We start from the raw sequence: 25,285 nt of genomic DNA on the forward strand, positions 1-25,285 counted from the left end.
ATATTTCATACATGTTATAAAAAGTGAGAAAAGTCATTTACAATTGAAAAATGATAGAAACAAAGAAAAAATTTGGAAACGCCCACGGCGGGATTCGAACCCCCGACAGTGGGACAAAGTTTGGTTCGATCATATCTTTTTAATAAATGCACGCATCAAGATTCTGAATACATATTTAGAATTCTCATAAGACACACTATAAAGCCTGTAACTCAAAAAGAAAAATATTGAAAAACAAAAAAGTTGAAAAATGAGACTTTTTGAATTCACGTCCGTTTGCGACCGGAAGTGCCGACGACGAAAAATAAAGGTCGTATCCCATAATGGAGTTCGATGTTCTATCACCTCAGTGAGTTTCACTTTCATATCTTTAGCCGTTCTCGAGAAAAATGCTGGACAAAATGCCTTTTAAAAAAAACAAAAATCCCCCAAAATCGCGAACGAAAGTGAATTTCGAAAAAATAAAAAAACACGTCTGGAGATATTGTCATGATGCATCATTCCTGTGAAAATCTTTTAAATCCATCCACGCACAGCTGAGATATCGCTCTAACTATGAAAAAAAGAATAATAATAATAATAATAAAAAACAGACGAATAACAATAAGGTCTTCCGAAGGAAGTCGGAAGACCTTAATAAGAAGAATAATAAGAAACAGTAGAATCACTATAAGGTCTTCCGTGAAGACGGAAGACCTTAATAATAAGAAACAGAGTAAAAACAATATGTTCCCCAACTTCGTTTGGGGAACATAATAATAAGAAACAGAGTAAAAACAATATGTTCCCCAACTTCGTTTGGGGAACATAATTATGCTCTCTCTCTCTTTTTTTTTTAACTTTTTAAACACAGTTTGTTTTTTTATTTGTTTATTCGTTTGTTTGTTTGTTTAGATATTTAGAGCTAATTAAAGTTTTTGTCCAAATGTTCAGAAATGGTGACATGCATTTTCCTCTGCTATTCTAAATCTATCTGATAAATTGTTCCTATTTGCAATATCATAAGTCTTTCAAAGACTGATAAAAATAATTTACCTTGTATAAAGTGAGTAGATCCAGCTACTGACAATCACTGACAGCCCTCTCTGCCATTGTCCACTCTTGATATACCAAACAGCTGATCGATGAACCACGCCCCCTTCTACCCACCGCAACATTAAAAACATTCGTTGCACCTTTTGTGGATAATTTGAATTCTCCTGTATGGTTAATGATGAAATTAATTTTTCTTTGACACCTACAAGCCAATTAGTATTTGTCACGTATGCATGTGTTGTAGAATTCAACAAAACATCATAAAATTCTTCAAACTGCTGAATTTGTACGCTTTTTAGGTCACCTGAGTAAACTCAGGTGACCTATTGCTGTCTGTTTTCGTCCGTCGTCGTGCGGTGTGCGTCGTGTGTTAACATTTGAACATTTTTAGCTTCTTCTCTGCAACCACTCAAAGAATTTTTACCAAATTTGGTATAAAGCATCTATGGGTGAAGAGGAACAATAATTGTGAATTTCATGGACCCTGTCTCCCATGGGGCCCAAGGGGTGGGGCCAAAACCAATAAAATTAATGCAATCTTTAAAAATCTTCTTCTTTACTCCTGGACATCAAGCAGTCAAACTGTTAACATGAATGTAATGAGCATTGAGTCCTCTACCAAAATTGTGAAATTCATGGCCCCAGGATCAGGGGTTCTAGTGCAAGGGCCGGGCTCTATTGATCCTGTAGTGAAAATGCATTATTTCTTTAAAAATCTTCTTCTCTGCTTCTGGGTATTAAATAAACTAACTAAGTACATATTTATGATGAGCAAGAATGCCTCTTCCAAAATTATGAATTTTATGGCCCCAGGGTCAGGGGTTCTGGTGCTAGGGCGGGGCTCTATTGATTATATAGTGACAATACATTACATATCTTTGAAAATCTTCTTTTCTGCTCCTGGGTATTAAATAAACAAACTAAGTTTAAAGTTATGATGAGCAAGAATGCCTCTTTCAAAATTGTGAATTTTATGGCCCCAGGGTAAGGGGTTCTGGTGTTTGAAAATTTTCTTCTCTGCTCATTGATATTAAGCAGATGAATATCTATATAGCTTAATGATGAGCAAGGGCCATTCTTCCTGAATTTTGAACTTTAAGGCCCCTGGGTCAGGGGTACCAAAGGTGGGGGGGGGGGGTCTTCTTATATACTGAAAATGAATTAAGTGATTGAAATTTGCTCCTTGGTATTAATCAAACATTTTTGATGAGCAAGGGTGCATTTTCCCAAATTGTGAAATGTGTGGACCAAGGGTCAGGGGTTCTTTTGTGATAGTGGCACTACTGATTATTGCTGAATATCACTGATTAGTCGAAATGCATTTTTTTTGTTCCCCTGCTCTGTCTATGGGTATTAAGTAACCAAAATAAGCATGCTAAGTGTATAGTTATGATAAGCAATGGTGCATTGTGAATCCCATGACATCTACTTTAAAACATGAACCAAATTCAATCTGTGGGAAGTTGTTGCATGATGCTCAGGTGACCTATAAGGCCCATGGGCCTCTTGTTAAAACTCATTTTCGTAGATAAAAAAAAAGTGCTATGACACGTAACTTTCACGAATAAAACAGTATTTTCCTCCGTTATGACGAAAAACTTTCGCTAATACATGTAAACGAGAAACTCGTGAAAAAAACGCGAGACTTTTTGATATTAAACCAATACATTTCCATAAGCCCCAGTTTTCTCTTTTCTTCTTCTTTTTCTTTCTACCGTGAAAAAAAAAATTAAAGATTAGTCAGATTGTTCAAATATTTTCAAAGTCTTTGCGAGTTGCTCCAATTGAAATGAAACTTTATAATTATGAATTGATTTAGGGAAAAAGGCACCCTTTCCGGCGTCATTTTTATATACTTTCTATATAGAATTTAAAATAAATTTAAGGAAAATTGACCAAAATGAGGCAAGTTTGTCTTTTTTTTCACGGAACAATTGTGTTACCTTAATTGAAAAATTACATTCCACCAACTTGAAATCTAATTGCACATTTAACCTCCCCGACGCAGAGGTGTTGCATATTATTTACTCCAGTTTTATGAATTTAAGTTTATTTATTGTTGGAGATAATACTTAACTAATTTAATTTTGTGTCGCCTGCAGAGCAGAACAATTAGGGACCATGGTAACCGACCTAGAGCTTGACCTTTGACCTTATTTTTGACGATGCACAACTTCTTTTTGACATTAAAGAGGTATTGTTTGAATACACAAATAAACATCAACAATCGAACGCGTGTTACATGTACTTGTAACATTAATAGATTTAATTAAGGAATCACTGTCTAGTTAGCAGAGTATGCCAGGGCATTGACCATAGTTGGAAACGTTGGATAATTTGCATAACGGGCGTGTTTATGCATAAATTATCCCACGTTTCCAGCTATCGTTGATGTCCCTGGCATACTCTATTAACTGGACAGTGATTCCTTTTATATTTCAAAAATGTAGACTAATATAATTTCACGAGGTCTCTCGTGTCAATTTCAATAGACCTCGCCCACTCACATCAAACACAAAGACAACCGCATGAGATTTACATACATATTAGGCCTCCTTAGCTTCAGAAACAAAGACAGACGCGTAAAAGATTTACATGCATATTAGGTCCCTTATCCCCTGACCTACTGATTTGCCTAATTTACATTCCGGCAGAATTATCAAGAATCCAACCCCACTAACTTTCAAAGAGTTATCACAGAGAAAACAAATAGGAAATTATGAAAATGTATATATATTCGTTTATTCAATATGAGGCACCATTTTGATATTTTTACTGGTAAAAAGTGATATCGCCTATTTGAATAGGTGATACCACTCATTCGAATAGGTGATACATGTATTCATCTATTCAAAAAGGTGATATCACCTATTCAGAATCTGAATAGGTGATATCCCTTATTCGAATAGGTGATATCACCCATTCGAATGAGTGATTTCACTTTTTGGCAATTAATACCAAAACAGCGCCTCATACATTGTAGTTCAACCACACGCAAGGGACAAACATCAGTTCTGAGAAAGTCTACAATAAATTTCTTTTCGGTAATTCAATCGTTTTTTTAATTGGACAACAACACTCATTTCAGAAAATAAACGACAGTTTCTTTCAATTTGTAATAAATAAATTCTTGCAAATATGGGGGAAAAGCCAAAACGATCGATAATCGAACGTAAACATAGCTATGATGAAATTTCATTTGTTTCAAAAGTTAAAATATTTTTTTAAACCACTAAATAAATTTTCTAAGTTTTTAAAGACCAGAGATGACGTATAGTTCAACAATTTTTGCTTCAAGCCAAGAACTTGTGTCCAGCGCATAGAAAGATACTCTGTTCCGACACTGGGTATTGTTTAGGTGAAGACCAACAAAGAATACTAAGTAACATGCACTAATTTTAATTTTTAATACATAACAATTAACACAGTAACTATACCTATTTACAAATTCAAACAGCTGTTAACATGTTCAAAACATTCAAAATGTCTTTTTGTAGAAGCTTTTTTGATGCATGTATCCAAGGTAACCATTATCATCGGATCACTTGATTCAGAGCGAGTGGCGACGAAGATTGTTTCCGGTAGTGGTCGCGATTTTCCGGAAAACATTCCCAGATACACATCATTTCATCTACTCCGGCGGAGGCTGCAGAAAAATCCATAATACCTCCTAATTGTCATAACATGGCAATAATGTATACATTTATGATAAAATAATAACAAAGGAAAGCATGCAGTTCCACATTGTGATCAAATAAAATTCTAATTGTTTCCCAGGAATAAACAGGTGATAAAGAAGAGGAGAGAAAGAAAGACTTTCTTGTCCTCTATTATAGAAAAAATCATGCAAATTCGTAACTCTTTTCATTTATGGAAACCAAATGACATAATTGTATCCGAGTGCAATTTCCCTCAGATCAAACCGATACGCACGAGTAACTACAAATATGGTGATACTTGATAAACATACAAGTAATATGAAATACCACCAAGCCTATATAAGGGTACAGACATGCTATGTATAATTTTCTAAATGTCGAAGCAAGAAAATTGTGACAAATGTGACTGTCAGTATCTGTGACATAATAGAATCCTGTCAATGGAAACGCGAGTATTGCCTTATTAGAGTATGAGGAATATGATTACCTATTGTAGTCCCATTGGGACTTAGCGTCATGTGTAGAGGGCGTGCTAAGTGTTGTTGAAGTTTTGCAAGGGGTTCGAATTGAAATCGTGACATCCTCCACAACACAATGTCGTTGTTTTCTGGCGTTACTGAACCGTGACTGGAAGCAAGTTCTTGGTGCTCTTGTGACCACAATAACCCACACACCTAAAAAGATTTCAAAGAACTTTTATAATAAATCTTATAATACAGTTTTATGCATCGATCGTCATAGTTTTGATGATTTCTGTCGGAACTTCCATAGTACTATATTCTATGACATCTGCAAACGACTTTTTTCCAAACCTGAGATTTGGTTGACATTTTGGCAATCAGTTCCCCCGTGTGAATCTGCCACAGTTTGATGTACCCATCTTGTGCTCCCCCTCCCGTTGCTATGATACTGCTTCGCCATGGACACCATGCTAGCGCCTGTGTAGTTCGTAAAATAATTTTATCTAGATATGTTTTTAGTTTAATTGAATTTTTGGTCTTTAAACAACTTTGCCAATTTTGTTGAAAAATTTAATAAACCTTAGCGCATCCACTGTGTGCTTTAATCGTCCTGAAGCAATGATGAGCGCGCAGATCCCATAACCGCACAATACCCCCGTTACCACCCGTCACCATGTCGTGAGAATTACTTGACAGTGCCATACCACAAATGTCTAACCCCCGTCCAATTAGTCTACCAGCTACAACAGGACATCTTAGATCGTACTGGTAAACTCTCCCTTTGCGATCTCCCCTGTAAGACAAAATCTTAGTTGTAGAGTGCTTATCTTTATCCCCTTCTCTCTCAAATGAATTACCATACTTCGATTAATAATACTTGCGTGTAGATTTCGTTGTTTCTCCATTTTATCACACTTATTGTAGTCTTCTCATCTACGTTCAAATCGTGTATAATCTTTTCCATTTCAGGATCGAAGACCTTCCAGAAGTATTTTAAACGATTTAATCCAATATAAACTCGAATAAGTTACAAGATACATATATTCAAAAAAAATCAAGAGACGTTTTCCTTTTAATTGGAGCGATTGTCTAAATGGGATGTGATATGAAAATATTCAAATTTTTTTTAAAGGTTTGTTTCTGTAATTCGCTAAAAATATATACTGTGACAGCATAGTTTGATTTTTTTTTAAACTATTTGTAAGATTGCCCTCCTCCCCCAAGAAATTACCTTCAGATGACCTTGGTTGTCTCCAGTTGCCACCAGGTGGCCCTCGTTGTTCCAGCAGACAGCAGACACATAATTAGATGAGGCTTCATCCTCTGGTACAATGTTGACTTTCTTGCAAACCTTTGAATCGACATCCCAGATATATGTTGTTTGTTCTAAGGCAACCACAATCTTGTTGGAACGTCCCCAGTCAAGGACATTTGTGTCTGAAGTGACAGATTTTAATAGAGTGAATAGACTAAATACTTGAAATTGTCTGGAATTCAACTACATTTGTATGAAAAGAAAGAATATAAACTGTCAAGAGACGAGATTCATTGTTCGTATGGCTTTGCAACAGATCTGAGAGATTTCCTAAATTCCTACTTACAGAAATCATTTCGAATTTTTGGCATATCTAGTATATTTTTGGGTGATGTGACCACCTTTCTTCTCATCTTTCTGGGGCAAATTTTGGGGCAACCTGTGAGTGACACAGAAGATCTCGAAGATACATGTGACTGTACTGTATAAATAATTGTCAATTCAGATCCTACTACACCACTGGCAGCATGCAAAAATCAAATAAAAAAACAGCCTTCTTGTCTAGAAAAAATAATAACTTACTCTGTGATTCCGGACTTTGGCATGATGCTATAGGCAATACTCGTTTTTGACCCGGGGAATCGAGAATTTCTTCGAGAACATCACCATAAAGCATTTGATGGTCGTTGCCCCAAAGTGAGTGGGGTTTGGTTCCGCTGGGTGGACTCATCACCCGGGCGTGGGCCACATCCACATCAAGGTGGGGTCGATATGGAATAAAACGGTCACTGGTGTAAATACCGAGAGAACACAGCTCAGTGGCGGCCATCATGTAGCATTCCTTTTACTAATTCAAAATCACTCATGTGTAACGTTTTGTCCTTTTCGAGCATATTCTAAAAGGAAGCTAAATCGTCAAAGATATGGAAATCAATGATTTATTTATCCACAGAAAAATAATATCGATGGTAGAAAGGGAAGAAGAGTCAAATTATTACAAGTTAATTCATCGGATGTTAGTTAAGAACATTTTATAAAGTTCTTAAATTGTTTCCGATGCGGCTATTCGGAATACTGTATTAGTATCATACTAAGTCTCTGTTCAAATAAAAATCTTAGGTGTTATGCATCGTCGACATTCTGTCAAAAGTACCCAAACTGGTACAGAAACGTGTCTTAAGGGACTGACCATGGGGTATCATGGAATACCATAGTACCAGAGGGGGACAGGCACCCTCAACCCCATTTTCAAACATGACTTTTTGTCGTTGAAATTGTTTATTAGAAGGCTGGTTCCCCCTCCAAACACAATGGCACTTTTTGTTGCGGTTAAGTGGAGTCAGGGTAATCTGGTTGTGTGTTAATGGAATTTAGTTATAAAACTAGGAACCCTAACCCAACCTCACACCTCGAATTTGTCCCATTTCCTTTTTAGATCACCTGAGCGAGGATCAAGTGATATACATGTACTTGGTCATTTTTTAGCTCACCTCAACGAAGTTGGGGGAGCCTTTGTAATACCCTCGGTGTCGGCGTCGGCGTCCCAGGTTAATTTTTTTGGAGCAGTTTTCTTTTTAAGTACTTCTTTGTCCTATATTGATTAGACATGCATGGAAGATGCTTCTAGTATGTTTCATTGTACCAGTCAAAGTTTCAGATGCTGCAATTTCAGCAGAGGAATGACCAGGTTAATGTTTTTGGAGCAGGTTAACATTTTTGGTGCACTTTTTGGTGTAGGTTTCATTTCCAAGTAACTATAAGCCCAATGTTGACCAAACTTGCATGTATGATACATCTAAGGATGCACATTACCAGGCTTGCTTCAGATGCTGAATCTGACCTACATTTTCCGGTTAAATGAACAGGTTGAAGTTTTTGGTGCAGGTCTCATTTCCAAGTAACTGTGAGCACTATAATGACCAAACTTGCATGGATACATCTAAGGATGCATACTACCAGGCTTGCTTCGGATGCTGAATCTGACCAACATTTTCCGGTTGAGTGAACAGGTTAAAGTTTTTGGTGCAGATTTCATTTTCAAGTAACTATTAGCCCTATGTCGACCAAATTTGCATGGATGATACATCTAAGGATGCATACTACCAGGCTTACTTCGGATGCTGAATCTGATCTACATTTTCTGGTTGAGTGAACAGGTTAAAGTTTTTGGTGCAGATTTCATTTCCAAGTAACTATAAGCCCTATGTTGACCAAATTTGCATGGATGATACATCTAAGGATGCATACTACCAGGCTTACTTCGGATGCTGAATCTGACCTACATTTTCTGGTTGTGTGAACAGGTTAGAGTTTTTGGTGCAGGTCTCATTTCCAAGTAACTGTTAGCCCTATGTCGACCAAACTTGCATGGATGATACACCTATGGATGCATACTACCAGGTTTGCTTCGGAAGCTGAATCTGACCTACGTTTTCCGGTTGAGTAAACAGGTTAAAGTTTTTGGTGCAGGTCTCATTTCTAATATACTATGAGCCCTATAATGACTTAACTTGCATGGATGATACGTCTAAGGATGCATACTACCAGGCTTGCTTCAGATGCTGAATCTGACCTACATTTTCTGGTTGAGTGAACAGGTTAAAGTTTTTGGTTGCATGATTCATTTCCAAGTAACTATGATTCCTTTAATGACCAAACTTGCATGGACGATACATCTTAGGATGCACACTAATGGACTTGCTTCGGATGCTGAATTTGACATTTATTTTTCAGATAATGGACCAGGTAAAAGTTATGGGTGCAGGTCTACTACCAAAAAGCTATCAGGCTTATATAACATTGTATAAACCAAACTTGCACAAATGATGCATCAAGGGATGAAAACTCTCAAATTTGCTTCAGATTCTGGATTTTAATTACATTTTCATGAAGAATGACTAGTTTGAATTTTTTATATAGGTCTATTTCAAAGTATCCGATCAAAATTGCATGAATATTTTCATTTTTGGAATGTACACTTTTTGTTGGTTAATTGTGTGACTTTGCCTTCCTTAAAGACAACATTCGTTGAGGTGAGCTCTGTAATCTCTGATTACCTATGTTTGAAAGCCTCCTGACACTGTATACGTAGATTCGAGTTTGTTTCAAATCATGTCCCCGGGGGCAGGGTGGGGCCACTATAAGTGAGGGAAGTTTTCCATGGATCATATATAGGAAAAATCTTCTCAAGAACGGCAAAGCCACAAACACTCATTTTTATAAGGAATCATTGTCAGGTAGTATAAATTAAAGTTTGTTCAAATCATGGTCTCGGGGTAGGCGACAATAGACACTCAAAGTTTTACCTATTATAAGAATACTTAGGAATAATTTTTTGAAAAAAGTCTTTGTCTCAAGAGCAACAAAGCCATGTTCAGTCATATTTATATGGAAACAAGTCAGGTGGTGTAAATTCAGATTTGTTGAACAGGCGCGTAGCATCTTTTTTGAAAGTTGGGGGGGTGAGGTGGGGGGCCAGCCAGAGAATTTTTTTTTTACTTACCTGAAAAAGTTGACAAGCAAAAAAGAACAAAAACAAAACAAACAAAAAAATTCGTGTGTGTGTGTGGGTGGGTGGGGGGGGGGGGGGGGTAGGTAGACTTTTTCTCAGTGTCAACAACTTTCAGTACCAATTCTAACACTACATTTTCACATTTTCGGTACATCACTAAAAGTGGGGGGGTGGGGGCAACCAGGCTTTCTGTTAACATTTCCTATAGTATAAGTAAGGTTTGGAAAAAAAGTGGGGGGGGGGCAGGCCCCCCCTGTTGCTACGCCCCTGTTGAAGTCATAACCCCACGAGTTGGGATGGGGGCCACAATGGGCAATCAACGTTTAATGCTGGAATAAGTAGAGGAAAAGTTTTTTAAGAACAAGTGCACAGTCAAATTTATTTGAAAGCACTATTAGGTAGTGAAGATTAAAATTTGTTCAAATCATAACCCCAGAGGTTAGAGGAACTAATGTTTAGGAAAAATCTTCTCAAGAACAAGGCCATAATTAATTGTATTCACGTGGAAGCATTATCAATTAGTGTAGATTCAGGTTTGTTCAAATAATGATCCCTGAGGATAGGATGTAGCTACAAAAGGCAATCAAAAATTTACATAGGAATATATGGAAGGAAGAATCTGCTGATGAACAACTCAAATGACTATAGCTATTCAGGTGAGTGTTATAGCCCATGGGTCTCTACTTTTTGGGGGGGAGGGGTCTCTAGTTAGATCTCCACTAATACAAAAACAATTTTATGTGCAGTTGTGCAAATTACAGAAAAATACTTATTAACCTTAACCAAGGATTATCAAAACTATCAATAAACCAAGAGGCCCATGGGCCACAATGCTCATCTGAGAACTTCACCAGATGTTCTCCAATTGTAAAACTTTTTTTGACCCATTCTACCCTTAGGAGTAATTTTGAATCTAATTAACTTCAGGACGTTTTCATACAAGTTTAAGCTTTTCTGACCCAGTGGTTCTTGAGAAAAAGATTTTTTAATGACCCACTCTATTTTTGTCTTTTCTTGATTATCTATGTACGTTTGTAAGGGGACTTGGCACTTCATGCTCTTAATTTAAACTTCCCTTCAACCAAGGATACTTTATAACAATTTTAGTTATAATAGGCCATTTGCTATTGACATGCTTTGAATTTGGCAGTCCATATTGTGAATTGTGTATTTTTCTTTTGGAATTGCTTCTGCTTGAATTGATTTTTGGGCAATATACGTGTAGACCTAAGAATGGTTTATTCTAGGTGTTTGCTTTTTATCCATCTGTAAATGCATTCCCTGATTTCCAATAAAGGAATAAAAGATACAAGAAAATGATGTTGTAGATATGTTTATTGATAAAAGTTAACAACACCAGGCAGATCACATTCTCATCAGAAGTTCCTGTAAAACAAACACAGATTTATCATTTTGGGGGGTTTTAATCGTTAAGAATAAAGTTCTATAGAAGGAATAAAAAACATTTTTCAGTACAATATTAAATGATTATCTATTTTTTTTTTTAAAGAACTATCGCAGAAAAAATATATAAGCTGTCATATTTTTTTCTTACTGGGCTATGAGGTGATCTCTCTTTGCCAATCGGATTAGGGAATCATCAGATTCTCCCTGAAAGATACAGGAATATCATTAGTAAAGGAGAAATGTCCAAGCTAAATGTATGATTTCATTTTACTCCACAAATGTAAATAAGAGCACTACAGTGTTAATCATCACATGATTTCATTCTCAAATATTTAATTTACATGGTATTCACAATAAGGTTATTACAGCCATTCACATCGATACTGGCATTATACTCTTGTCATCTATTTCAACAATATTGAAACTGACACACATGGAAGGACTAGCATATGCAGTACACAACTCTTTGCAAAGAGATAACATAAATTTGGTAAACGGATTTTTGCCTGACAAAACAAATAGTTGAAATCTGATGGTGAAACTATCTGTAAATGTTTACATTCAATGTTATATTGAACAATCTGGTATAAATAATGTTAAGAGTGTTTAAATCAACATCATCCCATGTTCTTTTAAACTTACCATTCTTCTAATGTTTCCACAGATGGCGTAAGTTGTGTTAGATCCAGTCATGCGGCCAGTGGTAGGATCCACCTGAAATTTTAATAATCACATATATATCAAAGCATCATAGGGACATTTTAGCACTGTTTGACTCTGATAAGTCCCTCAGGTATACTAGTACAGTCAGGTTTATTATTAAACTACATGCACTTTAACTTACATCAGCAATATTGATCTGAATTGATGCATGGTCCTTTGCTGCTATGATTCTGTTGCTTGCAGAGCTGTAATGTAAGATGATTATTACTTAAGTTTTTACTAGAAAGAAAATAAACACAAATAAAAATAAGCGGATTATAAAAAAGCATAAACTGACCCAAACCAGATTATACTCGATAATATGGCCAAGAATTAAAGTCATTCCTTATAATTTAATTTTAAAATAATTAAACAACTTTTGATGTAAAATTGTGTTGCTTTTTATCAGTTCAAATTTACCGCGCAATAATACAACCGTGGTAACGGAAGTGATTTGAAGCGAGGGGAGGTAATAACTGTTACATAGATCTAGCAGCCATGATGTTTGTTTACATGAGGTAAGAACGAGTAATTGTTTAAAGTTGAAGGTAAATTTATTAAATCTGAAATTTTCCATGGATTCCGAGGACTGGAAATGAGGGGATTGCATGGATACAATGATTAAGCTGGTCGTCAAGGGGGTGTGTCCCCATACCAAACCAGATTATACAAAATGTTTTGCGTTCCTTTTTGGAAATCAACCAATGAGAGGCGAGAATACAAACAAAATTAAATTATAAATATTTAAGACAAAATCATGCCATATCTGAAACATAAACATTGCTTCTGTTTTATCATCTGTTGAGAAAATTGAGATTCAATGAAATCATTCAAATCAAGGTGATAAAGGAGCCAGTCATTAACCCTTATAGTTATAAAGTTAAGGCTAAATAAATCATAAAGAATAGGTGGACTTAACACCCTATTTTGGATCTTTTTGCGACTACTCTAACAAGTTGAAAATAAAGTGAATCCAACATACATGTATATTACAAGCAATAGCAAGAGCAACGTATACTTGGTTATTTTAGCTAGAACATATACAAAAGCAATGCCTTGTTGCCATGAATCAAAACTGAAGCAACGATACATTAGTGTCGCCTTCCGGAATTAAACATGTACTCGGAGTGGTTTTTAGGTCACGCTATCAATATTAATAGGAGGCGGGGCTATCGATAGGTGTCATTGTTGACATTTCTCTCTCTTCATCTCTCTCTCTAGAAATTCGAATACGTGTTTGGCATATTACAGCCATGTCATTATGATTTCTTTTTAAATGTGAGGACACACAAAATTAACTCAACATTTAATGTGCTATATTCTGAAAACGGCAACCACACATAGTGATATACATTGAGGTCAGGTTGAAGAATACAATGTAACTGTTTCCACCCAGGTGGACATCACGTCATGAATTGTAATATTTACATATATGCCAACTTTTGAAAATTTTCTTGGGGGAGATTTCGCGTAACGACATTTTTCAAAGTTCTAGATTCGTGGCATTTTGTCGTGAAACTAATATTTTATCATTTTTTTAAAATACCTATCTTATTCATTGTGGACACATATTTATCTATAATCTTTACCTCTTAAAGTGTTTTCTTCTCTATCAACTTCAAAAAAAACACAATTTGAAATTTTACAAAAATTCATTTTTTAAATCAACAATAATTATTTAAAACAGAGATCAACATAACCCATCCCTGCCCTGAGCAATAAGATATATTTACTTTGAATTATTTTATATTAATTTAGAAGGTCAATCGAAGTCGTAACAATGGAAGCGAGAAGTTTGTTTTGAACATGTTTTTTGTTAAATTAAGTGTGAGCGCATGTTTGTCGGCTCTTCTCCTTTTAGTATGACATTATTTTGTTCAATATACAACTACAGTTTTCGTAAGAACGGCCGACAAACATGCGCTGACTATGTATACACACAATGAAAAATGTGTGACCCTGATTATCTATTGATATTCAAGAAATCTTCAGGCATCATGCCTTCGATATTTATTTAGTTTACCCCGAAAAGAGCATCTTAAATTCACATCCGTACCATAAATACACAGTTAAGATATCGAGGGTTTATATGATGGGAAAAAAATAACATTTTATGGAACTTAAATTTACGGCATTTTTTCTGGCCACTTAAGTCCACCCATTCTTTGTTAAATATTGGGGACATCCAAATAATATGGAGTAAAGAAAATGACCCACCATTTTCTAGGGATGTACATATCCACAAATTCTCCTTGATCGTTCTGCATAGTGACAGCTTACTACAATGTAAAACAAATAAACTTCAACCTTGGAGCATAAACAATAAATGCACATCTAAAACATTTTTATAACCCCCCCCCCCTTTCAACAAGCTTTTTTATTTTGTATTAGACTTATATACAGACAGATATTGACTGAAAATGAATATAAAATAAAGGCATATGAGATGATGTTTGTATGTATAAATACTTTACTGGGCGTAAAATGATTGTATATGGCGAATTTAGGCAATATGTAATTTTATAAATATAAATACACACGACTGCAATGGCTGTGAGAGAAAAGAGGAAGCACATGGATATGTCATTTACCCAGAATTCATAGAATATAGGGGGTGGTATATAAATCCATACTTTCTATGTAGCTATCTAAATTTCATAAAATCATTTAATATGTTATACATGTTAGCAAAACAAATTAAACATTTTTTTTACTATCTAAGATATTCTTTAATTGTCGAAAAGATTAAAAAGGGTATTTTTATAAGTTTGAAGATTAGATTTTTGATATTTTCCCTCAAATTTTATTTTGTTAACACGTTCATGGTTGTGTCTCTTTGGAATAAAATCCTTGTAATTTATCTCCGTTGATTTAAAAAAAATCACAAATAATTTAAGCTTTTATAAAAAAAATCTCTGATTAGAGTAACATTAACTTAACATGTTCTTTCCTTCTTCTTTTGACATAAAGAAATTGTACGATTTATCAAATCTGCAAAGCGTTTCGGCGATGATTTTCATGATCAGTTACACGTTTGTCTGCAGAAGTTGAAGAAGTTTCGATTCCCCCAAAGATGTCGTTAAAGGTTGGTGAAAATCTACCCAACTTCATCATGTACTTGCTTTACAAGAATATTTTAATTTTTTTTCCGAAAACGCGAAATACTTTAAACTGTGCAAATACACATGAAAAAATTAAACAGTTGGAAAGTAACGGAATTCAGCAATGTAGTCTGTTCTGTTTATGACAAGGCACTGAGGCAGTTGAAATTCTTTTTTTTTTTTTTTTTTTTTTTTGTTGCTGTTGTTTGTCAGATGAGGCTTTAGAAGAAAAGAACATTTGGATAGCTTTAGAGAATAACCCCAAATCGACCAAAATGATACTTTCATAATTTACTAACTTTGAGATAAAATTCTTATCAGGTATACATACTGTATATGATTATGATATATACAGTAAGTCTGCATATATTTTGATAAGATGAGTGAAAGGTGCCTGAAGGCAAGAAATCATAATTCTGTCATGTTTAAAAAATCATCAGTCTACAGTCTTAACAGCATTGCAATAATGATAACGGAATGCTTTGGTGATTATAGGGTTGATGTGATATGTTAAGCCAGCAAGGGTTAAGAACTTAAGAAAATGGAAAACAACTTTGAAAAATTAATAAACTCAAAATATAACATTGTCATTGACATTCATATCACCCACACTGCAATCATTATGGCAGATTAACTTGAGATTTTAATTTTTGAGTACCATCAATTGTAGAAATGAGTTTCTTTTCACATAAAATTTAATGCAGTTTTTTGAGTTAGAAGACTTTATCAATTTCTGTCACTAATGTTCATTAGACTGTCCTCCTGGCAGCTGATTAGATTTGAACCGACAACATAACACATGACAACAAAGAAAGTTTCAGATAAGACTGCCGCTGCTAATATTGACACAAACAAAGTGCTCTTTTAACATGTTTAATCTTCAGAAGCACATTTACTTAGTACTCTTTATTGTGCCACCACCTGGCTCCAAGACCATAAAACTGAGAAAAGACTTAAATCAAAATTTCAAACCAATATAACTTGTGAAATAATATTAATAGATGTAATCAGTCAAAATATTCATCATAGAATTAAATTTTTTAAAAATTTGCACTTTTTAAGCAAACAGCTCAAGATACCGTATAAGTAGAAATTTTAGCGAGGATTTAATTTTGGCATTATTAGCGAGGCCGTTGAAATTGCTAAAATTGAATATCGCTAAAAATAAATTGTGTTATTTGTACTAGCTTCTTTAGTGAACATTTTTGAAATAGTTAAAATTACTTCTCGCTAAAAATAAAGTACCAGTTTTTAAGGAGAAATCGCTAAATTTGTGTCTCGCTAAAATTTCCACTTATACGGTCATAAAAATCAATATTTTGACTTATTTTTGTTATCAGTTTATTGTCTTGGGGCCTGTTTTACTTGCCTTTTGAAATCTGAATACATGTTTTCTTAAACCTTATGATTTGTGTTTAAAAATGTATTGAAAAAAATGAATTGTGAAAAAAGTATTGCAATAATTCTGAATATGTATCTTATTGTGGAGACAGCATATTGTTTCAGCCCTACATGCCATACCTACCTATAAGTTGAATAGTGTAAAAGTTCAAAAAGATCTAATAAATGATTAAATCCCCCCCCCATCCACCCCCACCTCCAAAAGAGAGAGAGGGAGAGAAAGAGAGAGAGAAACCAATATCTTAATCTTAAACTATAAATTATCTTTTTATTGTGCCTTAAACTAAGTAGTAAACACATTTGAAGCAATGTATTATATTCTTTCTTTCTTTCTTTTTTTCTTTTTACATATTATCGTTGGCAGCTAACTGTAAAGTTTCACGTTATGTCAGGATCTAGTTGACAGCTGCACTCAAGGTAAATTGTACACGGCTCCTAACTGCAAGCTTTACGACTGGAACTTTCTTCTTATCCTTGATTGGTTGCTCGTGCAACAGACTATTTCCGTGTCAATGTTGATAATTTGAGTTGACCAATCACGTGAATTGTTTACGCTGGATGCATCTGACGAAAAAAATCGTGAAGTAACATGAAACTTTACAGTTAGGCTCAGTTAGCTGCAAACGATAATAACATTGATAATAAATCATACAGAGAAGTATCAATTTCAGATTTTCTGTTGTAAAGATTGCATTTTCATCAAAAAAAATAGTTTTTGTATTTAATTTTTTAACAAAATATATTGATCTGGGGTTTAACTTCTCTTTGGTTATTTTGGTTAAGAAGTATTTACAATTCACCAGACCAAATGTCAAGTAGATTATACAGAATTTGCCAATTTCATATCCTCTGTAGAAATCAATACCTCCCATATATTGTACTTTATATATGTCATTAACATATAATTTTTTTTTAGAAGGAAACTCCATCAGACCAGCAACTTCATTTGGCTGCTTTACAAGGAAACTTAGAACAACTAAAACGTGTACTAGACACCGGAAAAGTACATGTAGACTGCAAAGACAAGGTAGTTATATCATTTTATGGAGCCAGCTACTCTTTTATATATTGTTTCTGGTAAAATTCATAAAGTTAGGACATCACTCTTGGTTTGTTGGGAGTCCAGAAGATATGTTACTGCAATTTGGAATTTCTGATATTCCATGATACTGAGTTAGTATACAAATACTCTTTCCACTCTTTTTGAATGATATGAAGTTTATTTGCCTTTTATTTCTATCAATGATAATTATAAAATATTCAACTTCACAGCAGCAGCCATGGCTGGTTTGACTATTTTGAATATTTATACATATGCTTACATTCTTATTTAGAAATTCAAGTTGTGGTATTTATATCAGACAAGGAAAATAATTATTTGGCATATGAATTTACTATCTTAAAGCACAAGGTATACTTTTATAATTGTGGATTAGTGTTTTTTTCAAAAATGTGTTAAATTTTTTTTTCAACAGGAAGGGACATCTCCATTAATTTTGGCTGCTGCAAACAATCATCTAGACTGTGTAAAAGAACTTCTGAAACAAGGGGCTGACCCTTCAGCTCGCAGACTTGTGAGTACATGCATACCAAGATAGATTCCAGACAAAGAAACAGAATGTCAGATGTAAAATGAGGAAATTTAATTAATAAATAATTTAAATTTATGCATATCTAGCAAATTAAGCAGACTTCTTCATGTATTCATATAAAACATATTTTTCCTGTAATGTAAATTCATAGACTTGCTAAGAACTGTCTTGTTGGGTATTTAACACAAACACAAATTGAAATATGCTATTATTTGAACACTTTACGATTTCCAAATCTTGTAAGACATACACAACCTACATTATATGAATATATAAAGTAATAATTTTGTTACAGACGGGAACCTGTGCATTGTTCTTTGCTGCTCAAGGAGGATTTCTAGACATTGTACGTGTGTTGTTAGACAGCGGAGCCTCCCTAGATCTAGCCAGCTATGTAAGTTATTGTATTACATGTATACTGTGCAGTATTTGTTTGATGTAAACATGATTCTTGGGTTTAAAGGTTCACCTAGTATTACATTTGCAAGCATCACAACTCACTCAGTTAGAAATTGAATTTTTGAATTTAATCATTTGGTGTGAGGAACATTTTTGAATTTTGCACAGCTACAATTTTGATCAAAAGAGTGTGTTGTGTTGATTCAGTGTGTGTTATTTACAGGATGGAGGGACACCTTTGTTTGTAGCCTGTCAGTGTAATCACTTAGATGTTGTGGAGGAACTACTCAGTAGAGGGGCGGATCTCCATGCTCAAATGATTGATGGGGCCACACCTCTCTTTATCACTGCACAAAATGGCCATTTACACCTGTTAAAATACCTGATAACTCGAGGGGCTGATGTCAATGTTAAACGACAGGTATCAAACCTATAGATAATAATCATATTCTATTGTTTTTGAAAAATCATGGCTTTCTGATTTTAAAAAATCACTCATGTGTACAGGGTACACTTAAGCGCTAGTTAAAGTAAACGGCAAAAAATATTTATTAATCATTAATTTTTTTTAAAAATTGAATTACAATTAAGCTTGAAAAGGAATTAATTAAGACTATAAATTTTATTACAATGCACCAGAGAAATTGAACATGAAATTTAATTATATTTGTATGGAATTCAATAATTTCTCTATTTCTTGTTTGGGTCGTTCAATTTAAAAATATTGCTATGACATTTGATAATGTATGATAATCTGTTTTGTAGGATCAGGCTACACCCTTGTGGATAGCTTCACAAATGGGACACACCTCCATTGTTAAAGAGCTCTTATCCTCTGGTGCTGAAGTAGATGCTGTCAGAGAGGTATATAGAGAGCTGTTTCAAAAAAAAACTTCTTTCATTTTTTCTGTGAACTTCTAAAGCAAAACCTCTTACAGGACAAGTAATAAAAGAGATGAATTATGAGATGGAGGACTTTCTTTACATAAATGATGTTTTCTTTATAGGATGGTGCAACCCCCCTTTTCAAGGCATGCCATAAGGGCCATTTAGATGTTGCTGAGCAACTCCTTAAACACAAACCAAACTTGGGTTTACTAAAGGTATGGAAGGTTTTCAGTAAGAATGAGTTGTCACATCATGAGGATATTTAAAGGTCCTCTAATGATATATTAAAGTAAATTAAAATTTGAATATTTTAAAAGTTGACATGAGTTTCATATAGGCTGTTTTTCCTGAAGAGAAACAAGATCACTAAAGAGAAACAAAATTAAAGAATTTGCTACACATGTAAATGCCAATTACTGCAAGTTTGTTGTTTTCTATCCTTGCCTGTATTTTATATTTGATTTCAGAATGGAGAGACACCACTTCATGCTGCAGCCCTGTTTGGGCACATGAAAGTGATGAAATTGCTCATGTCTTATGGTGTGGATACAAGGCTCAAAAACAAGGTATGATAAAGTATGCATGTACTTTGGCATTTATACTTCTTTAAACACAATCATGATATCAGTTGCATTTACTTCTTGAAGCAGCCTCCATGAATAATTACCTGAAGGATTATCTGATCATTGTAAGGACATGATTCCTCTGATTACAGGAAGGTAAAACTGCTGCAGAACTTGCCCAAGAAGCAGGATATGACTACATTGCCAAATTTATCAACAGTTTCCAAACCAGTCAGGACAGGAAAAGCCCCACCACCCCACCGCCATCTTGATGTGCCAAGCGATAATCTACAAACCCCACCTAGCAAAGCAAGCTTTCTGTTTGTCTGTGATGATTATAAAGGTCCCATGTCTACCATCAGGTGTTTCATAATTACGCAAATTTATGTTGGAATCGAAAATTCTTACGAACTTTTTTTCAATGTTTTTTTTGTTAACAATTTTCAAAGAAATGTTTACGCAGCTTCATTCTTTTTTTTTTTTTGTTTATCAGAATATCAGCATTGTAATTTTTAAAGGTCTATTAATTTTTGTATATGAAACTTTATATTTGCAGTTGTTTTTCTTTTTGACTGATTTTGATATTAGTTACTTTTGTTCTTGTAACATAAGCATATCTTTTATAGATGGTAGCTAGAGCAAATTTGAAAAACTAACCAAGAGATGTGAAGGTTATTTACAGACATTGTCAACACTTGTTATCACATGAAATAATCTTGCCCTTATTTTCTTTAAGGTAGATAGGTCAGTATCATTTCGTAGAATAAAATAATATGGTGCAGGCCACCATATCTAGTTTCCGCTGTGATTTAAGTGTCGTTAAATTGTGTTTGTAGGTGTTGATTGGGTTAATATATGTAAAGTGACTGGCTGTTTTCATGAATTTTTGCTAGTGAGTTTTTGTGTTTTGACCTTCATTCAAAAAAGTAGCAAAATACTTAAAGTAATAATAGGAATGAAGTCACAGAATTCTTGAATATTTTCAAAAAGAATCCTGCTTATGTTTGCAATTTAATTTTGACACAATTTTGCAAAAAATATTTAATGTTTTTCAAAATACTCCTAAATCTCCATGATAATCGTATTTATTTGTACAGTTTATTTTAGTATTAGTCTGAAAAATATAGTGCAATTCATTTTTCGTGTGCTAGTCATAGTTGGGAGGAAAACTGATATATATTTTTTGTCTTTTTTTTTTGATAAAGATTAAGTTTTAAATTGTAGAGGTTGTTATTATTGAACAGTTTTGCCTCTTTTGAGTTACCTCATACCTGAGTCGTATTCTAACTTCTGAGATTGTAGAGACTAAGAAATGAGGGATTTAAATTTTATGTACGAGTTGTCAAAATGATCTAAGTTGGTGCATAATAAAGGGTGATATTCCATTGTTGTGACAGGTTTCTGTGTATATCACCCAGATGTCTTTCCATTATATTACGGCTGCCTTGAATGTTGTATTGGTGCTTCCGTGTTGTGTTGTTGACTTGTCGGCATGTAGATATTTGTTTCAGGCAATTTCATTGTAAAGGTAGTGAATATGTTTCACAGAAAGTAGACTTAAAAGACAATCAAATTATTGTTTAATCGGAAAGGAGAAAAAAGTTTATACATGTTTTTAAAGGATGTTGTGTAGAATAAATTTCTGCACATCTTTTGGAATAAAATGAAATGAATATCTTTTTATGAAACATTAAGGGCAAGCTTAAATCATTAAGGTATGGAAAATTCATAAGCAAACCAAAGTGGAAAATCAAGATAGAGAAATGTGATTTAGGAGGACGATTGTTTATACAGGTTGTGAATTGACTCATATCAGAATTGTTTGAATACTCTTAACCCTCTCTGATAATACCATTATATTTGCTGAACTTTTTTTGTCATAACATATGCAGTGAATACACCAGTGAATTTTTGGCATTATTTTGGCTTTAGTAGTAATGGTGAGTTTCAGAGACAAAATATTGGGTTTTTTCTGTAAATACGAATTTTCACATTATTGAGATGAGGAGGTTAGAAATTTGTTCAGTTGTTTCAAGTAATTTGTTATAGATTTAATTGATGATGATTAATAATGAAGAATATTAAACTGATTGATTTTCTCAGATACAGATGTATTATATGAATCTATAACAACTGGTAATATAAATGAGACTGGTGTGACTATAGTTATATCATTACTGTTGAAAAAGAAATGCATGTATTTTCTCTAGTATTTATTGTATTTTATTTGTAGTGGTATGATATATGATTGTGATTTATAATACAATTATTGAATGACTAGTGTCACAACAGTATTCACTCATACAGGTTAATGTTATAATATATTCCCCTCATATACATGTATTTGCAAGATTATTTTACTTGTGCAGTACAGTTTTAAGATACATGTACATGTAATAGGTGTGCAATATAGTTCCAGCATTTGAAAATAGTAGTGAATGTATACTCTTTCTATAATCAGCATAATTTGTAAGTAAGAGTACATGAATATCTTTTGGTTCAACTGTCTAGGTATAATTTGATTAAGTATCACTGTTATAATATGAATGTGATCATTTTGACTATGGAACGAACAGATAGTGGTTTATATTAAGGTCACTGTAGGAGGTGTTTACCAATTACCTTAATTTACTTTTTTTAACTTCACATACTTATAGGTAAATTGTAATGTGATGTAATGTGACATCTTGGCCTTTGACCTTGGTATTTGTTGGAGATAAACATTCATTACTTTTTGGGGTCTTGACGGCCTGGAAAATTGAAAGGTGTAAACGCTCTCTGAGTTAGCCTTGTTAAATGATTTATTTAGCTCAATTTAGTGTGGTGCATTCTGATTAACACCTCTCATCTTCTCGTAAGAATAAATCTTATTCTAGAGAAGTCTCAATGTTGGCTTTGGCCCCTGACCTTGAATTAATTAAGATAATCTATGGTATGCTTTAATCTAGATTTTTTGTTTAGCATGATTTCATTTCATTAACTTATGAATACTTCACAATCTGGCTATTTTTGTCTTTTGTGGATTTTTTTTATTTAACAAAAGAATATATTAAATTTTCTGGGGGGAAAATAATGTCAAAGTATAGATAACACACAGTGTTCTTCAACACAATTTCTTTTTCATAGTGGAGAAGAATGCATTGCTGTGTCTATACAGTCAATAATGTATATACACGTTCAAAAATTTGCATTGGTTTATTTTGCTATAATGTAAAATAACCTCAAGTGCATTGACACAATGATTAAAGATGACCAACCTCAGCAAGTGAAAAAAGTATGTGTATTTGTACATGCATATTATTTGACTTTTATATATCTGTGATGTACTATTATAGAACTAGGGTTACTTCCCGTTTTTGAACCGATATTAGATGTATATAAGCTAGTGTTGTGAGAAAATCAAAACAGACTTTTTACTTACTACTTAACATGTTTTTGTTAGTATTCCTTCTTACAATAATTATGCAGCAAATAAACCTCATTTATTGGCAAAGGCTTAAAACTTCTTTTAATTTTTTTTTGTTTGTTCCCATAAACAAAAAGAGTCAAAGGTAATCAACATGTCTGTTGCGGGGAGGAAGTTTAGAGCATAAAATTTATGTCACACAAGACACTCGGATGGACAATTGCTTTCTATTTTTGCCAGATGTTTATACTGCCAATATAGGTGGCAAAATAATTAGGCCCAATACGCTTCATGCATATATCTACTGAAAGAGGGCATGTATAGTTGAGAGAGATCAAGTTTTTGAAATCGAACATTTGTGCAATTGAGGTAAGAATATGAGGAAATGAATCTGAAACGCTGTGCAATAAAATGACAGCTTTTTCTATGGATGGCACTTTAGCTTTCTGGTTCTCCTTCCCTTTTTTTTTTATAGAGCAGCGAGCTACAGTTCTGCAACTCAGGGGATACGCGAATGGCACATATCAGAGAAGAAACAATGAAAAAATGACTGAATAATTTAATTAATTTCAATAAAAATATAGAGGGAAATTTTTTGAAAGTGTAAAAATCAATGTCCAATTTACGATTTCTTCAGCGCTTTCCTTGTCCTAAATACGTCATGTTTGGACGTGTGACTAAAATGTATTGAGCCTGACCAAGCAAAAATTCATTCCACGTGACAGTTCTGCAAAGAGAAAAAAAGACGTGACAAACAATTAACATATAGATTATGTACAAATATAAAAGAATTATGATGGAATATCGATGTTATACTGACCCCAGTTCCTTAACATCGAGCGACATGGCTCGAGCTAAAGCATGCTTTGCGTAGGTTTCGCCAATACTATATCGTCTCCTTGAAGATACAAAGAAAACGATAAGCAGTTTGACCTTTATTTTACAACTAAGTTAATCAAGTTAGAAAAACTTTTCTTTAAACAAAAAATCAGTCTTGGTTGTATTCTTTTAAATGTAGTAAATCGAAAGGGGAAAGATTTTCTAAGTAAATCCTCTTTTTAGAAATGTAACTTTACAGAAAATCTTCCAGGGGAAGCTTCACAAGTACATCGTATGGTCCTCAGCTATTCTATGGAACCATACTCAGTATTTTTTTTCATGATTTTATTTTGAGTTAATAATGCATGTGAAGTGTCGAAACTTGAAATATCTGTAATAATTTATGAATACTTGCTCTTCAGGTAGGTTGAAACGACCGATATACTCATCGAGCACTTTCCTGGCTTCTAACTCCGATATCCTGCCATCGTCATTTGTGTCTAAGTGGGAGAAGGCCATCTTTGCTATCAGAATTTCCTTTTCTGTCAGCAAGTCCACTAACTCATTCTGCAATGCATCAACATCATCTTACACAGTGCTAATATGTCTTCAAGGTTTTGATTACTATTAAAATTAATTCCCCATTTACAAGTTGATACATTTCACAAAATGCCAAGGCCAAGATTGGATGCAAAACGCCTATGTGTAATATGTAAAACATTATTTTTTTCATTTTTTTTTTTTAAACAAGCAAGTGAAGTTTTACCACTTTGATAAGTAATTGGCTTAATTTACTTTCTTTTAGTATTACCTGATTTCTTGAGGAGAGTTTGACTTTAGCCTGGAAATTTAAAAACTCCCACCAATCAATAGTTCCGCTGCCGTCCGTATCAACCAATTTGAATTCGAGATCAAAGAGTTTTCGTTCTTCTTCTGTGACCTGGTGCCCAAGTTGTTTTCTCTTGTATGCGATGAATTCATCAAAAGTAATTTGACCTCCTACCATTAAAAGAAAACGGAGATATTATCTTAAAATAGTACAAAATAACACTTTGTCAAATTCCTATACTGTATCCACAAATGACA

At 34.0% G+C, this 25,285-nt stretch overlaps 4 protein-coding genes across 4 annotated transcripts; 1 reads left to right on the forward strand and 3 right to left on the reverse strand.

Moving 5' to 3' along the window:
- Window positions 1-4,444: 4,444 nt before the first annotated feature.
- LOC134268500 (cell division cycle protein 20 homolog) lies at window positions 4,445-7,239 on the reverse strand. Its single transcript, XM_062750769.1, has 8 exons — window positions 6,993-7,239; window positions 6,757-6,849; window positions 6,387-6,592; window positions 6,037-6,134; window positions 5,735-5,948; window positions 5,507-5,632; window positions 5,182-5,368; window positions 4,445-4,681 (listed from the first exon to the last, which is right to left on the reverse strand). Exons 1-8 carry the CDS (start codon window positions 7,237-7,239, stop codon window positions 4,569-4,571), a joined length of 1,284 nt encoding a protein of 427 aa, XP_062606753.1. The 3' UTR covers window positions 4,445-4,568.
- Window positions 7,240-11,238: 3,999 nt separating this feature from the next.
- On the reverse strand, window positions 11,239-14,624 carry LOC134268501 (small ribosomal subunit protein eS21-like). The gene is made up of 6 exons (XM_062750770.1): window positions 14,571-14,624; window positions 14,248-14,309; window positions 12,173-12,236; window positions 11,971-12,042; window positions 11,477-11,532; window positions 11,239-11,307 (listed from the first exon to the last, which is right to left on the reverse strand). Exons 2-6 carry the CDS (start codon window positions 14,295-14,297, stop codon window positions 11,298-11,300), a joined length of 252 nt encoding a protein of 83 aa, XP_062606754.1. The 5' UTR covers window positions 14,298-14,309; window positions 14,571-14,624; the 3' UTR covers window positions 11,239-11,297.
- A 412-nt stretch (window positions 14,625-15,036) lies between these two features.
- On the forward strand, window positions 15,037-20,994 carry LOC134268502 (ankyrin repeat domain-containing protein 29-like). The gene is made up of 9 exons (XM_062750771.1): window positions 15,037-15,115; window positions 17,449-17,559; window positions 18,008-18,106; window positions 18,420-18,518; window positions 18,747-18,944; window positions 19,289-19,387; window positions 19,531-19,626; window positions 19,879-19,977; window positions 20,127-20,994. The coding sequence occupies exons 1-9, from the start codon at window positions 15,104-15,106 to the stop codon at window positions 20,244-20,246; spliced, it is 933 nt and encodes a 310-aa protein (XP_062606755.1). The 5' UTR covers window positions 15,037-15,103; the 3' UTR covers window positions 20,247-20,994.
- Window positions 20,995-24,012: 3,018 nt separating this feature from the next.
- Window positions 24,013-25,198, reverse strand: LOC134268503 (uncharacterized; the record flags this gene model as incomplete). Its single annotated transcript, XM_062750772.1, has 4 exons — window positions 24,013-24,107; window positions 24,201-24,278; window positions 24,615-24,766; window positions 25,011-25,198. Coding segments are annotated over 4 exons (512 nt in total), but the record flags the coding sequence as incomplete, so codon positions are not given.
- Between the last annotated feature and the right edge of the window lie 87 nt (window positions 25,199-25,285).

This window comes from Saccostrea cucullata, unplaced genomic scaffold (genome assembly GCF_032062105.1).
Source record: "Saccostrea cucullata isolate Sc308-1 unplaced genomic scaffold, CSIRO_AGI_Scuc_v1 ctg9465, whole genome shotgun sequence".
In the NCBI taxonomy this organism is placed as follows: Eukaryota; Metazoa; Mollusca; class Bivalvia; order Ostreida; family Ostreidae; genus Saccostrea; species Saccostrea cuccullata.